We start from the raw sequence: 17,201 nt of genomic DNA on the forward strand, positions 1-17,201 counted from the left end.
GATAACGCAGTTTCAAATCGTATTAAATGAATGAAATGTACGATGGGGCGGGAAACTGTAATGATGCTCAAAAGTAGTAGGCGCCCTGACGCTTGCATTAGAGTAAGGGATACCATCGTATTTTCTGACTGTCTAGGTCCAAGGACCAAACATGTCGACTAACTAACGTTAATAGGAAGTTTGGGGGGCAATTGTGGAGGCCGAATAAATTCTATTACGCACGGAGGCCGAATATATTTTATTACGCACGGAGGTCGAATATATTGAAGAGAGAAACCAGTTGTGAATTACAAGGCTCCATCCCGGAGGGATAAAGGCCGAATAACCATATCAGCTGAATAGTCAGCTGTAGACCTGGCTGAGTGCGAACAGTTAGCCGAATGAGGGATTATTTATTGGAAGAAAAGTGGGCCCAACCGTCAACATCAAGGACGACTATAAATAAGGAGAGTGTCAGCTAACACGGGGTATGTGAGAATAAGTAAGTATAACTTAGGATATAAGCAAATAAGAGAGTGGTTATTGACTTGTCCATCGGAGTGCTAATTTCGGCACCCCCGACCGGAGTGTTCATTCTTTTTCAGGTGACTAGTTGAGAATCACGAGCGCCCTTCAGGATCCGAAGAGTATTTCCGAACCACTTTTTCACAGTCTTTTTCATTGAGGTTAATAACTAAAATATTATTTTTTTTTTTTGTCAATTTTATCTAACAAAAATAGACAAATGATTTACATTAAAAAAAAAATCAAAAGATTAGAGTTTAAATTAACACATTAAGTTTATCATCTTATAAGATTTAAACCCTGGAGGTTTTTTTTTTAAAAAAAAAAAAATTAAAAACTATTAGAGGGCAATTTCTTCAAATTGGGAAAGGAACATCAAAACAAGTGTTCTACCACTCTCATATGTTTGGTTCGGTTTTTATTTTTATTTTATGGTTTTACTTTCTTAGAAAACACAAAATTTGTTTGTGGTATAGGAATTTTTTTTTTATTGAAAACAATATACCTTTCAGGAAACACTATTTTTTAAAAACAGTCCAGAAAATACAAATCATTGCAGGAAACAAAACAAAAAAATGTGTATAGTAAGAATCCAAAACTACAGGCCAACTAAATCTGAGTTTAAAAAAAATAAAAAATAAAAAAAAAAGGAAGCCAGCCAAATTGCGAAACATGTGGAATAAAACTTAGTACTAGCTAAGCTGTCAAGGTGTTTCCTATGTCAATGACAAATCGATAGCGGATGTCCCCTTTGGCAAGTCGCTTCATGGCTGTGTTTACATAGTCTATTGGAATAACTTCAACATCTGCAACAATGTTGTGCTTTGCAGCAAAATCTATCATTTCTTGTGTCTCTTTCAACCCTCCTGAAATGCTTCCTGCTATAAGTTTCCTCCCTGCAATTCAAAATCAACTTGATTTCATTAATTTACTAATATATAACTACTTTTTAAAAATCATGATTCGTGCACCTAAGAAAATGTTGCAACAACCATTCTTCCAAATAATTACTTTTATATTACTAGTGGCATAAACATATATTTTTTCTAAGTGATGAAGCAATTAATGCCTTGCAAGAAAATTGCAGACTAGCACGACTTGCATGGTTTTAAATATCAACTGATATGTATAAGATCTTTGATCTTTCAATTCAGATACACTGGAAAATCTCGTGTATCAAGCACTTCGTGTATACGTAGCGATCTATAATCGGTTCATAGACAATACATCTTTTTGCAACTAATGGTTTTTTTTTTTAATGGTCTCAAATTGTTATATATGACTAACTGGGGAGATACTTCTGGAACATAATTGGAGGAAGTACATGAATATATTAGGTTAGGCTCTTTAAGAGAAACTGAACACAACAGAGTTAATATCAATTATGTATAGTAGGTTAGATTTATTCACTTTGTTAGAAAATGAAAGAAAAATGAATTAGATAAAGATGCACACAAATTTAATTTGTTAATATTAATAAGCATTGCCATTTAAAAAATGGAACAAATTCAAATTTACTTTTATACTTACTAACAAGCAAAGGAATAACTGGCAATTCTAAATCTGTGCCACCTAAAACTATTATCTTCCCATTACATTTCAAAAGACCAATCAAAGGGCTTAGAGGATGAAGTCCAGAGACAGTATCAAGAATGCCATCCATTGTCCCCATGGTAGCCTACAACACAACACCAAAAAAGTAAACAACAATTGTAGTGTGGTTACAAATATATACATATGTATAATATTTCCAACTGCACTATTTGCACATAATCCATTCACAAAATGTACATGGCAAAGACAAAAAGGTTAGAGTTTACGTGTGTTCTGTGAATGGATTATGTGCTACTAGATTTATTCTATATATGATCCCACAACACAACGGCTCACCTGCATTTGCATTGCATCGGTACTAATTAGAAAAGAGTCGGCACCAAATCGGTCAATGGCTTCCTCTCCCTTGTTGGGAGATGTACTGATGACAGTCACCTTCATCCCAAAAGCCTTAGCAAACTTGACAGCCAAGTGACCAAGTCCACCTAGCCCAACCACGCCCACCTAGCCCAACCACGCCCAAATGCTTCCCTGCCTCGCTCAATCCAAAGTACTTCATGGGACTATAAACTGTAATACCACCACAAAGTAATGGAGCAACACCCTCCGGTGACAGACTATCAGGGAACCGGACAGCAAAGTGCTTCCCTGCCTCGCTCAATCCAAAGTACTTCATGGGACTATAAACTGTAATACCACCACAAAGTAATGGAGCAACACCCTCCGGTGACAGACTATCAGGGAACCGGACAGCAAAGTGCTCATTAACCATGAAAATATTAGAAAAGCCGCCGTAGTTTTTTTCTTCCTCCCCTTCAAAAAAGGTGAAAGCGTGACCAGCTTTTGCGCAATAATTTTCAAGGTCATCCCCACAACTACTGCATTTACCACAGGAGCTAACTGTGCCCCCCACCGCTGCTTTATCTCCTACCTTGAATTTGTTTACCTTGCACCCCACTTGGGTCACTACACCCACCATCTCATGCCCGCATGTGTTACATAAAAAAAATTAAAACTACAATTCTATATAGGTTGTCACTCATAAAAAAAGTATGGAGCTACATTTATTTCCCAAGTGCCTAGTTATAAAAAAGTTAAATCTGAATTTCTTTTTTGAATAAATTATATGTACCAATTCTTAAAACCTAGAATTATCAAAATCAACATAGAATAACTGTATATTAAGGAAATTGAGAACATACTACTTACCCAGGAACCATAGGGTAGGAAGAAATTCCATGCTCGTTTGTGATCATGCTCAAGTCAGAATAGCAAATTCCACAGTAGAGGATTTTCATTGTAATGTCATTGTCACTGTTGGCCCTAAAATGAAAACAACAACATATACATATAAGATATCTGAATTATTGAGATAATTGTCTATAATTATGGGCCCACAACGTTATACAATATCAAGCATTCTTTAGCTACTTTGGCCTATATTAAGCCAGATACTAGAAAAGCATGTCTAATTTGTTGTATTCTTTAAATGGAAGTCTAAGACATAAAGTTAGGTAGAATTTTTTTTTTTTTTTTTAGCAAGCTTATAGCAAGGTTTTGAATATTGACTGATATGTGATGCACCTATCGATACATATCGATTCATAATTGATTTATGACCTAGTTTTACAACTGATACAGTCAGTTCACAATTGATTTAGTTGGTTTGATTTCTATCAAACTTGTTTTCACAAATGATGAATCAAAATATTTATGAGCTACTCACCCGAGGCCCAATGAGATGTGTTAACCAATCCAATCGGAATTTTCTGCCACCAGCATGAATTGTACATGCAGGGGTCTGTTTGGCATGGACTTAGGCTGGATTTTACTTAGTTTAGTTGAGGTGCATTTTCATTACACGGATTTAGTCATGTTGCATTTCTCTTCTAAACTAGGGCTGTTTGTTTGGATTTATTGCTTCAGAGGTGATCTAGGCAGCTACTTGTCATGTCTTATATTGTCTTGCTCTGCTCTGGGTATCTATCTCAATCTGGTGTTTGGTGTTTAGCATTTATTTGGTTCTCAAGTTGCTCTAGATGGATATATTTATGTTATATTATGTTTTAAAAGTGTTTTTTAGTTGGTTTCTTGCCAACTTGTTTTTCTACTCCATCTATCCCCATCCTGAGAGTTACACCATGTAAAGCTCCTATCCATCATTGGTAGATCATTAAAAACCCAAATTGTCAATTAGATCATTAAAATCTTTCATCCGTCTCTCTGTTTTTGAGCATCCCGCTCTTTCACATATCTCTTTGTCTCATTGATTGTTAAAATTCAATAAAGAGAGAAATACAGAGAGAATAAATTGTATGTGATGATTGTTATACATGGTTGGTCTCCTTTATATAGGAGATGTGGGTGGAGAGTAGGTGTAGTGGAGTAGGTGGAGTAGGTGGAGTGGAGTAGTTTTAACAGTCCCCCTCAAACTCAAGGAGGATAGACACAAATCAACTTGAGTTTGGAAAGAGTAACAAAATAAGAAAATAGACTAATAGATAAAATAAAAGAGAATAGGAGACACTGTATGGTCCTGTTGGACCGTTGGTGAAGACACTGTGCGGGCATGTCAGATCGTTGTAGAGGACACTGTATGGTTGTGTCAGACCGTTGTAGCAGATAATATCTGGACAGTTTACGAGGTCATGTCAGACCGTTGTAAAAGCTAACCGGAATTAATGTCGGGACAGTTTATGGGGTCATGCCGGACCGTTATAAAAACTAACCGGAATCAATGTCGGGACAGTTTATGGGGTCATGCCGGACCGATGTAGAAGATACTGTATGAGTGTGTATATAGGCTGCCGAAAAGATATACATGTAGATATATATCGAGCCCGCAAAAGTCGCGCCCTCAAAAGGCGCGCCCACTTCATCAAAAGCGGTGCCCGACAGAAATCATCGAGCGGCGAGCCATCAAAAGTTGTGCCGGACACGCGGCGAGGCACGTGATCGACAGAGCGTCGTGTCGTCCGCGTCATCATGTTCTATATAAACCAATGCGGAGGCTGTGGAAATCAAACCAGTCTGAAACCTCTGAACATTACCATTCTGAAACACTCTGTAACCAACCCTTTCTGACAGTACACTCAGCAACCCAAAACATAGCCTCTTCTTCCCGTGGTCTGCTCACGCTCTTTCCAGACCTCAACGAGTCCACAAGAGAGATAACTGGTGCGGTTACCCTTGAACCTCAACCAAGCGCCTCTGGTTTTGCTCCGTTGAACTTTCCTATGCGGTCTATGGAGCAAATAATGGCAGTGCAATCGGATGTTGAAGCCAATCAGTATACATTGAAGTCATGTGTGGAGACCATGACTGCGGTCACAAACTTGTCGCACCGGCTTTAGAGTAGGACAAATGAGGTGCAACAGTTAAACGCCCAACTGGCTCTGCTCCAGCGCATGTATAAGGATACGCGAGCAGAGATATGTGTGCTAAAAGCGGAAAACAAGGAGCTGAAGCGGAAGGCCACCGTTATGTTCCGATTTGGAGGTCCGCCATATGCTGTAATGGAGGAGCAGGGGGGAGGCAACTTGCTTGGTGGTCTAGGAAGCACGGAGGCTGGGCAGTCACGGGACACCCAAGAGAAAAGCAAGAAGAAGAAACCGGCAGCAGAGTAGAGAAGGAAAAGAAAAATCCGGCCTGTGGGTGTGGTTGTTTGTGTATTTGGTTTTTTTTTTTTTGTTGTTGTTTTTTTTTTTTTTTTTTGGTGGAAAATGGTGATCGGGGTGAGCCCCGACATGAATAAAATGAGTTTGGTGTGCAGTTCTTCTTCTTCTTTGTTTGTTTGTTTTTTTTTTTTTTGTTGTTGTTTTATTCATACCCATGCTCTCCGGAGAGAAGGCTATGTATCTCACTGACATAAACAGAGAGGTAGTGGGAGAAAAGAAAGTATAAAAGAAAATAAATTTGAAGAGAAGTATGTGAACGTTAAAGTAATAAAAAATAAAAAATAAAAAGGAAAGGTGAGATTCAAATTAGTAAAAAAAAAAATTGTGAGAGTGTTGTGTTTGGGCGGGTCCTACCACTAAAGGAAAAGTAATCAAAATATATATACTAATGAAAAGGAATCAAAATATATATGTGTGAAAAGTAATCAGAATATATATGTATATATATATATATATATTTTTGTTTTGTTTTTTGGTGAAGTGAATGTGTGAAAAGTAGCCTGCCGTGTGAATGGTATCTCTCTCTCTTCACATGGGGCTGTCTCTCTTGCAAGTATGTGTGATAAAATAAAATAAAAAGAAAGTTGGGTGGTGGAAAAGTATGGTTAGAGAGAGAGAGAAGGCATGGGGGTTGCTGTCCAAGGAGGCACTATGAGAGAGAGAGGTTGATGCCAGGTCTGTGTATCAGTGTGTGAATGGTGATGGCAGCGGTGGTGTGGTGTGCAATGGCAGCGGTGGTGTGGTGTGTGATGGCTGCGGTGGTGTATCTGTGTCTCCTTCTCCCTAACCCAATGGTCCCAGGTGGTCAAATCATAGGCCGCGAGTGCACCGTACCGGTTTCCAAAGGCGTCGGTGAACACCACCATTAGACGATTCCTGGGCCGGTCTATTACAATACCCAGGGACGCGTTTCCGGCCAACTCAGCTGCTCTTATCACCGGAACTTCCTCCATGGGTTTCAGGTCCTTGTCCGACACCTGGATCTCAGGGAGTCATCTTCTGTTCCCATAGATGTGCAAATCGCAGCCGTTGAAAGATCAAAAGCACGTGCTGGGAAGAATTACGCCACCGCAGAAGATGGAGGTTCGTGTGAAGATCCTCTATACCTCTCTCTGCCACACTGATGTTTACTTCTGGGAAACCAAGGGCCAAAACCCTGTGTTTCCTCGAATCCTCGGCCACGAGGCATGAGGGATTGTGGAGAGTGCTGGAGAGGAAGTAACTGATCTTGCACCGGGCGATCATGTCCTTCCAGTCTTTACAGGGGAATGCAAAGAATGCGCTCACTGTAAATCCGAAGAGAGCAACATGTGTGATCTCCTGAGGATCAACACAGACAGGGGAGTGATGATCCACGATCAAAAAACAAGGTTCTCAATCAAGGGCAGACCAATTTTCCATTTTGTTGGAACATCCACCTTCAGCGAGTACACGGTTGTCCACGTTGGTTGTTGCACTGCAGAAGCAAATTGTTGATTCAGGATATAGGGTTCTGAATATTCATCAAGCCTCTCTGGTGCTGAGATTGTGAGTGTGAGGAGGGAATCCTCTGCGTCGGAGTGTTTGGTAGAGATGGGTCTAGAAGCTAGGGTCGCACAGGTTTAGATACATTTGGCAAGATCAAGAAGAATAATTTGTGACAGCGAAGTGAAGGTATGTGTAGAGGTCCGACGGGCGGCCAAAGCAAGGGTGCCGCCCGCCGGTGAAGCAGAATGACTAGGTTCTTAACCTTGCTCTGATACCATGTTAAAATTCAATAAAGAGAGAAATGCAGAGAGAATAAATTGTATGTGATGATTGTTATACATGGTTGGTCTCCTTTATATAGGAGATGTGGGTGGAGAGTAGGTGTAGTGGAGTAGGTGGAGTAGGTGGAGTAGGTGGAGTGGAGTAGTTTTAACATTGATCAAAGTCAGGCTAAAGCAATGGGGGCTACCCAGGAGCATATCAGATCACTGCCCAATTTTTGGGTCCAAGGCCTTTCAAGTTTATCAATGCATGGACCCTTCACCCTAAGTTCAAAGAAGAAGTGAAGAAGGCCAGGGAGGAGTTTGTTGAGCTTGGTTGGGCTAGGTTTAGACTTATGATGGAAACATTGAAACACAATTGAAAAGAGCTATGGAGGCGCTTTATGAGATTGATATTCTGGCTAAATCTAGAACTCTATTGGAACCGGAAATGAACAGAAAGAGGGAAGTAAGAAGTCTTGTATGGAATCTGAGTAGAAGGAAGGATTGGTTATGGCATCAAAACTATAGAATGGACTGGCTCAAAATGGAGATAAAAATACAAGGCTATTTCATCTCATGGCAAGCAGAAGACATAGCAAAAATCTACCAGACTAAGTGGAAGAAGATGATGTTATCCATGTTGATCCAAGTAAGATTAAGTAAGCAGTGTATAATCATTTCAAGAGACTATTCACAGACGAGTGGAGATTTAGGCCTAAAATCTCAGGTCAGTTTGCCACTATCAGTGCTACTATGTCAAAGGAAGTGCTGGAAGCAGATTTTTCGGAAGATGAAATTTGGGCAGCTGTGAAGGACTGCGATGGGAATAAAGCCCAAGGCCAGATGGGTTCAATATGTCCTGTATCCAGAAATGTTGGAAAATTATGAAGGAGAAGATAGCGCAATTCATGAAAGAGTTTCATGTCAATGGTAAGTTGGTCAAGGGCTCAAATTGTTCTTTCGTCACTTTAATTCCTAAGAAAGAGAACCCTAATAGACTATCAGATTATAGGCCAATAAGCCTCGTCAACTCAGAAGATTGAAGTTGGTGCGGCCTTGCATCATCAGTGAAATGCAAATTGCTTTTTTTGGGGGGGGGGGGGAGACACATCCTTGATGGGGTTCTGATTGCAAATGAAGTAGTTGATTGGTAGAAAAGAGCAAAGAAGAAAGGATTAATTCTCAAATTGGCTTTTGAAAAGGCATATGACTCAATTAATTGGGAGTTTTGATGTCAATTGATGGGAAAATTTGGCTTTGGAGATAAGTGGGTGAGCTGGATGAGGGCATGTGTTTCATCAGCTAGGGTGTCTTTTTTGGTCAATGGTTCTCCCACAACAGAGTTTTCACCTGAGAAGGGTTTAAGGCAAGGTGATACACTATCACCTTTCTTGTTCAACATTGTGGCGAAAGGGCTAAACATACTTTTAGAAAGAGCGAAGGAGTTGGGAATGATAAAAGGAGCCTTAGTTGGACCAAAGGAATTAAGAATCTCTCACCTACAATTTGTTGATGATACCATAATTTTCGGTGAGGCTGATTGGGATGAATTAGTCACTTTAAAGAGAATCCTAAGGTATTTTGAGGTAATGTCAGGGCTGAAAATAAACTTCCACAAAAGCACTGTGTGTGGGATTGGGGTGCAAGATGAGTTGATCAATGAGTTTGTAGCTAAGCTTAATTATCTCAGTCCTAAGTTGCCAATTAATTATCTGGGTCTACCTCTAAGGACTAATCCTAGAAGAAAGAGCACATGGCAGCCAGTTGTGGATAAAATCAGGAAGAAATTAGCATCTTGGAAGAGGAGGTTCATGTCTTTTGCAGGAAGATTAACATTGATAGAAAGCAGTCCTATCAAATTTACTAGTTTATTAGCTATCTTTAAAATGCCAGTAGGGGTTGCAAAGACAATTTAGAAAATGCGAGCAGGTTTTTTGTGGGGGAGATTCAGAGCTCAAAAAGAAGGTGCATATGGTCAAGTGGGATGAGGTGACTTTAAACAAGAGTCATGGAGGGCTGGGAGTGAGAGACATAGGTAGAGTGAATGAATGCTTGCTATTAAAATGGTGGTGGAGATATGGCAAAGAGGATAGAGCACTGTGGAAACCAGTTGTGTGTAACAAATACGGAAAATTAGGAGGGGGATGGGCTCCTTTGTCATCTAAATCAGGTATGGTTTCAAAAGTTTGGCAGGATATATCACTGGTTGGAGCATCAAACTCAGCTTTGGCTGATTTCTATGTCGCTAAGTTTTAAATTGTAGTAGGTGATGGGATTAGAATTCATTTATGTTGTGTTTGGTTGGGGGATTTGGGGAGGGATTTGGAAAGAGAAATGGAAAAGGTAGGTGAAATGTGAATAAATCATGCCTATATTTCACATAGTTTCACACACCTTTTCTCTTTCTTTTTCCAAATCTTTTCCCAAATCCCCCAACCAAACACAACATTATGGTTTGACAAATGGCATAACAATTTGTGCCTGAGGGAGGAATTTCCCAGGCTGTTCAGCTTATCTGACGAAAAGGAGGGGTTGTTATGTCATTTCTATCACAGGAAAGGAGCATCAAGGGATTGGAAACTGACTTTCAGAAGAGCTTCGTTAGTGTTAATGTAAATTGTATTAACCTACCACTGTAAATTGTATTAACCTACCACTACCACCTACCACACACACTCACCTCCTCACCTACTCCTCACCTAACCTACCACTACCACCTCCACTTCACCCCCTACCACTTCACCTACTACCTCCTTCTCTTCTATATATATGATCATTGTAAACATAACAAATACATCAATCAATCAATATATACACAATTTATTCTTTCTCTTTCTCTATCAATTTATCTTACATGGTATCAAAGCTAAGTTAAGAACTTAGTATTTTTCGCTTTACCGGCGGGCGGCAACCTCGCCTTGACCGCCCGCCGGACCTCAACCTATTCCGCTGCCATCTCTATCAATACATATAGCTTTCCGTTAGCCGCCACCCGAGGCAACTTCTCTCCATACCAAGATCAAAGTAGTAGGTGAAGTGGTAGGGGGTGAAGTGGAGGTGGTAGTGGTAGGTTAGGTGAGGAGTAGGTGAGGAGGTGAGTGTGTGTGGTAGGTGGTAGTGGTAGGTTAATACAATTTACAGTGGTAGGTTAATACAATTTAACCTCCTCCCTGCTCCTCCACTGCAGCATATGGCGGCCCTCCAAATCGGAACATCACGGTGGCCTTCCGCTTCAGCTCCTTGTTTTCCGTCTTTAGCACACTTATCTCTGCTCGCGCATCCTTATACATGCGTTGGAGCAGAGCCAGCTGGGAGTTTAACTGCTGCACCTCATTTGTCCTACTCTGCAGCCGGTGCGACAGGTTTGTGACCGCCGTCATGGACTCCACACATGCCTTCAAAGTATACTGATTAGCCTCCACATCCGTTTGCACTGCCATTTTTTGCTCCACTGACTGCATCGGGAAGTTCAACGGAGCAAACCCAGTGGTGTTTGGTTGAGGTTCACGGGACACCGCCCCAGTTCTCTCTCCTGTGGACTCGTTGAGGTCGGGAAAGAGGGTAAGCAGCCCGCGGGAAGACGAAGCCATTTTTTCTGGGCAACAGAGTGTTATAGAGAGTGTTACAGAGTATCTTCTCAGCAAAACCTTCTCAGCAAAACGAAGAGTTTTTCAGAGGATTTTCGCCAATTGTTTGTCTTCGCCTCTGCCTCAGCTCTGTCTTGGTTAAATAGCCGAGGCAGCCACGCGCATCGCGCGCCTCTTCTCGCCGACAAACAGGCACGCCTTTTGATGCATTCGGGCACGCCTTTTGATGACACGCCTTTTGAGGGTGCGGGCACACCTTTTGAGGGCACGTCTTTTGAGGGCTCGATATCTACATCCATGTATATCTTTTGGGTTACACACCCTGCGAACCACCCAAGCTACCCCATGGCGCACTCCCTAAGTCGCCCCCTTGGTGCACCACCACAAGCTTCTACAACGGTCCGACATGACCCCGTAAACTGTCCTGCTACAACGGTCCGACATGACCCCATAAACTGTCTTCTACATCGGTCTGACACGACCACACAGTGTCTGCTACAACGGTCCGACATGACCCCATAAACTGTCTTCTACATCGGTCTGACACGACCACACAGTGTCTGCTACAACGGTCCGACATGACCCCGTAAACTGTCTTCTACAACGGTCCGACATGACCCCGTAAACTGTCTTTTACAACGGTCTGACACGACCACACAGTGTCTGCTACATCGGTCCGACATGACCCCGTAAACTGTCTTCTACAACGGTCCGACATGACCCCGTAAACTGTCCTGCTACAACGGTCCGACATGACCCCGTAAACTGTCTTCTACATCGGTCCGACATGACCCCGTAAACTGTCTGCCACAACGGTCCGACACGACCATACCGTGTCTTCTACAATGGTCTGACACAACCATACAGTGTCTCCTATCCCATTTTTAATTGTCAGCTTATTTTTTTTGTTTTGTTATTCTCTCCAAACTCAAGTTGGCTAGTACCTATCCTCCTTGAGTTTGAGGGGGGCTGTTAATGTAAATTGTATTAACCTACCACTGTAAATTGTATTAACCTACCACTACCACCTACCACACACACTCACCTCCTCACCTACTCCTCACCTAACCTACCACTACCACCTCCACTTCACCCCCTACCACTTCACCTACTACCTCCTTCTCTTCTATATATATGATCATTGTAAACATAACAAATACATCAATCAATCAATATATACACAATTTATTCTTTCTCTTTCTCTATCAATTTATCTTACAGTTAGCATGGGAGGAGGAGGAGGTGAAGAGATTGTATGATGTGCTGGTTGATGTTCCAAATGTTATAATTGGTGTGGAGAATACTTGCAAGTGGCTGGCCCATTCAACATGACTCTTCGGTGTAGCTTCAGCTTGGAAAAGGGAGGAGTTAAAACAGAGGAAATATGCTCAAAGTTTCAAAATGTCTGTGGTTTAATGCAGCCCCTCCAAGAGTCCAATTCTTCGGATGGCTAGCTTGGAGAGGGAGAATCAAAACCTCTGTTTTTATGCAGAGGATTGAGTATTAAACAGCTCCACTAATTCTTTGTGCCAATTCTGCAAATCTGAGGAGGAATCTGTGAATCACATTCTATTGTTTTTCCCATTGATTTGGAGAATCTGGTCTGATGTAATCAATTGGTGGGGTTTGACTTGGGCTGTACCTGGTTCTATTGAGAGCCTTCTTCTATAGTGGTCTGGTGCTAAGTTCAAGAAGTCAGTGTCGTGCATTTGGAAGATTGCCCCTCTTGCTGTTATGTGGTCTGTATGGAAGCAAAGAAATGATTGCTTGTTCAATGAAGGCCAACCTGATTTTGTGAAGCTAAAAGAATTGGTGAGAGTGAGGGTAGCTTTGTGGGCTAAGTCCAACTTAAAATGGGTGAGCTATTCTATGCAAGACATTGTGTCCAACCTGAATGAAATCAGGTTCTGTGAGGGCGAGCATAGATTGGGCTGAGATATTAGTTGGTGAAATCTTTGCAGCATACTGTTAGCTCTTGCTGTCATTGTGCTAGGTGCCTGGAGGGGTTTTGCTTGCTTGTTTTCTTTTTCCTTGTTTTGTTGGTCTCTCACTAACTTCTTGGCTGGAGCTAGCAGATAATAAGAAGTTTTTTTTTTATGCCAACCTAGTTGGGATTAGGGGGAATCATTACGATGCTTGTTGCTCTTTGCCTTTACCTCCTTTAAAAATTTATGAGTAAACTATCAATAGGTCTTAATAATTGGACTTAATTCCCATTAAGTCCTATTGAAAATAAGCTTTGTTAAAATTGTCGCTAAAAATAATTTTTTATGACAATTTTTTATATATACTGCTAAAAATTGATAATTAGTAACTTTTTTTAGTCATGATTTTTATAAATTGTTGCTAAAACTTACAATTAGTGACGTTTTTTGATAACAAATTTTTCCCATAGGTCATATTAGACAATAAATTCACTTATTAAGATCTACACATAAGTACCCCTTACTTTATTAATGTAATCCCATATATATTGTATATTTTTTTTATCAATAAAATTTCTTCTTTTGTCGGTAAAAAAAAAAATACTTATTTTTCTTCTTTTGGGGATAGTGTGCATCTTGGTTTTTAATTCTCACATCCTTTGTAATGTTTTATTTTGATAAATAAAATAATATATATATTTTTTTATTATTACAAAAGAGAGAGAGAAAAAAAAAAAAAAAAAAAAACCCCAAAGCCTCCGTTTGGGAAGTTGGTTGGTTTTTTGGCTATTTGAGTCTGGGCCCAAAAGCTTGGTTTGGGAAGGATTTTTTGACTTTTTAGATTTTTTGACTTTTTTGTGAGAAAAGAGTGTAATGATTATGGGTTGGATGTGATGTTTTGTCTGTTGTGGCTCAAATAGCCTATTCTGTCTTTTGTGACTCAAAGAGCTAAAAAAATCCAAATGAGTTGTTCCCAAACTACACCTATTTGCCATCCGTCTTGTCTTTCAAAAAGCTATTGAATCAAAGACATTAAACCCCACATTTTAAAAACAATAATACCAGGAAGACAATTTTTGGTCAATAGAATTTCTGTTTTAAAAGTATTACAATTTGAAAACCAACATTTTTGGTTTTTGACTTCTTAATTGGTGAAATTATGTATATATATATATATAATATATTTAGATCTTACTTTTGTACTTACCAGATTTTAACACATTCATTGTAAATACTACTCTTCTCTCTCTCTCTCTCTCACGTTAAGATAATGAAATTGAGAGAATTCAAATACTAGTTCCAATAACTAAGTCCCTGCATAGTCTATCTTATTAATTAGACAAGTCAAATTATATTAAATATCAATAGACTTGCAAGTTGCTGTAGGGCAAATTACAAATGGCCCTTGCGCACTTTGTTTCCCTAATATTTAAAAGTCAACCGTTAACCCCCTTTAAATATATAAATACCAAATGTAATTGACCTAAATGTCAATTTACTGTTTTTCCCTTCATTTTAAGTGGTTTTACTGTTCTCGTATAACTTTAACAATAATGCTACATCTCATCAATTTTGTAATTCCAAAACCAACCCATAATGATATGACAAGCACTCATTGGATAGTTTTATGTTTTAGTGGGGTTTACAGAAATGATGTGACTTATGACACATCACTTGAGATTAGTTTTGGGAGTCCAAAACATTTTCCCTACTTTAATTGCTTTATCTATTTTAGATTTTTATTTTTATTTTTATTAAAATCAAAAGACCCTCATTATACGGAATTTGGGGATGCTATGTGGCAAAATGGGCCCATTTTGGGGCTCATTTTGATAATCCGAACCGTTCACATTTTAGAATACATCAAGTAAAACATGCCTGCAAAAAATCAAGTTAATCGGATATCGTTTACTGTTCATCCACTCACATTTGTATTCATTTTAATACTTTAAATCATAATTATTATTTATTTTTGTAGATAGAAATGTGAGTAGATGAATTGGTAAACGATATCCGATTAACTTGATTTTTTGCAGGCATGTTCTACTTGATGTATTCTAAAATATGAATGGTTCATATTATCAAAATGGGTCCCGAAATGAGCCTATTGCGCCGTATAACAGATGCTGCTGCGCACCCCGTGCCATAATACGTTATTCAGTTTAGGTCTCTACAAATGATATTGATTTATTTATGGAAGTCATTGGAGCAAACAAGATATTGGAAAGAATTTACCCTTTTTTCCTTCTTTCTTTTTTTTTTTTTTTTTTTTTTAAATTTTAAATTTCAATTTTCGTTAGTTTTCTGAAATATCTTGTAAAGAAAATTTAATTAAAGTGCTATGTGTACATATTTGTAGTGAGAGATATGTGCGGTTACAAAAATAAAAATTTAAATTAAAAAAAGGGTATTTCTGTCGTAAAATTTCATTTGTCATATAATGCAGTCACATGTGTTTCTGCAACGAGAGGTTTAAAGTGACACAGAATGATATTTGAAGGGATTGAGCAGTCGAGTTTTAACTATTAGCAGCTGAAGTGTAGGTGAGTCATAGTTGAAGGAGATTTATTGTAATTTATTGGTGTATGTGTATGGCCCTATTTGGTGCAGTTTAAAAGCTGTTTATTTCAACTTTTGGCTTAATTTAAGTTATTTTAATGTGTTTGATTTAGCTTATAACTTATAATTTTTTGAAAATCAGAAATCAGCTTATTCTTTAAGTGGGTCAGGAGATGCTTAATTTATAAGTCAAAAATCAGCTTATGTTCATAGTTATAAGCTATAAGCTGTTTAAGCATAAGCTATAAGCATTTTCCCACAACACTACCAAATAGGGCCTATGTCTATTTGAAAGTTTGACTGTCCAGTCCGGTTTATTTTGGGCTTATTTTGGGTTTATCTTGATGATTCAAACTGTTAATGTGTATGACTTGTCAAGTACTTCATTGTTGTAAAAAAAATTACATTAATTATATTTCAATAGTCACTTGATCCGATTACATTAGTATCAATAATTTATTTTTAAAATTATATTTATCATTGACACAAATTTGAATAGTTTAAGCAGCTAACGATGTCCGATCAAAATAATTTTTATTTTTATTTTTATAGAGGATGAAATACTCGACAAGTTCTACACATTAAATAATTTTAATCATCGACGTAGATTCCGTAATGGGCTATGGATGTCCAATAGTACACTCCAATCCAATTTCGGACGGGGGAGAAGCTTGAGCCATTTGGTTTTACCCAGATGGATAGGAATCTACTGTAATGTATTTTAGGGTTCTCACTTTTGACTATGAAAATGAAATATACTCAACAATATCCAAAATTTGCTGATTAAAATAAAAAAAAATAAAAAAACAATATCCAAAATTTAAAAAAACATGAATCAAATTCATCCTAGTTGTAATTTATATTATATTAGTATTTTAAATCTAGGCCAAACATTCAAATATTAAGCACATTTAGGACATTCTAGTAAAATGGAAAGGAGAAAGTATCCCCGATGAATATTGGGCAGCCCATCCAACTGCTTTCTGAATTTGCCCTTGTTCATGTGATCCTATCATCATCTTTATGAGTAAGAGAGAGAGAAATTTAGATTTTTTAACCATTGAGAGAGAGATTGCACTTGATCTATTTTTTGTAGATTGAAATAGAGACAAATGGATTATTAGGACAATGTCATATGTATTCTTATTATGTATTTTAATGATAAATATTATGTGTTTTTTACTAATATATTTATTATAATTTGTGATTTAAAAGTGAAGTTATATATTTTGTGATAAACATTTCTGTGATAGTGTTACATATTTTTTTTTATTAAAAATCATTTAAATTAAAAAAATGTGTAATAGTATTATTAAAATGCATAACATTATCATAAAATACATAATTTATTTTTGAATTGTAAATTGTCATAACTCTAACAAATAATTACGTAATATTTATCATAAAATACATAATATATACCATAAAAATATATATAATACACACTTTTTAAAACTTTGAAGGAATATATATCATATCATCTCCCGATATTATAATATGAAAGTATACAATATATATTTTAATGGGACAGTTTTCTTTTCTTGCTTCTCAATCTTTGGTGAGTTAGTCATTAAGGCGGTGCTACCTATTCTCCAAGTAATGAGCCCTTTTGATTTGGTCTTATCGAATACATGGCATTTGATAATTGACTTTTCTTTTTCAACT

At 38.3% G+C, this 17,201-nt stretch overlaps 1 protein-coding gene across 1 annotated transcript; it reads right to left on the minus strand.

Moving 5' to 3' along the window:
* Positions 1-975: 975 nt before the first annotated feature.
* On the minus strand, positions 976-16,555 carry LOC114314530 (putative mannitol dehydrogenase). Its single transcript, XM_082896844.1, has 6 exons — positions 16,455-16,555; positions 3,271-3,381; positions 2,693-3,047; positions 2,395-2,562; positions 2,035-2,182; positions 976-1,400 (listed from the first exon to the last, which is right to left on the minus strand). Exons 1-6 carry the CDS (start codon positions 16,553-16,555, stop codon positions 1,201-1,203), a joined length of 1,083 nt encoding a protein of 360 aa, XP_082752970.1. The 3' UTR covers positions 976-1,200.
* Positions 16,556-17,201: the final 646 nt, after the last annotated feature.

This window comes from Camellia sinensis, chromosome 12 (assembly GCF_055761805.1).
Source record: "Camellia sinensis isolate YWXY chromosome 12, ASM5576180v1, whole genome shotgun sequence".
NCBI lineage: Eukaryota > Viridiplantae > Streptophyta > Magnoliopsida > Ericales > Theaceae > Camellia > Camellia sinensis.

What these genes read in the sequence shown, in the direction of transcription:
- LOC114314530 (XM_082896844.1), bottom strand. Translation starts at nt 16,555, where the DNA reads ATGATGATAGGATCACATGAACAAGGGCAAATTCAGAAAGCAGTTGGA. An exon ending in CCTTTCCATTTTACTAGAAT is followed by an intron (nt 3,382 to 16,454) that starts GTCCTAAATGTG and finishes TTTTCATTTTAG; the next exon opens with GGCCAACAGTGACAATGACA. An exon ending in TCTTCCTACCCTATGGTTCC is followed by an intron (nt 3,048 to 3,270) that starts TGGGTAAGTAGT and finishes ATGTAACACATG; the next exon opens with CGGGCATGAGATGGTGGGTG.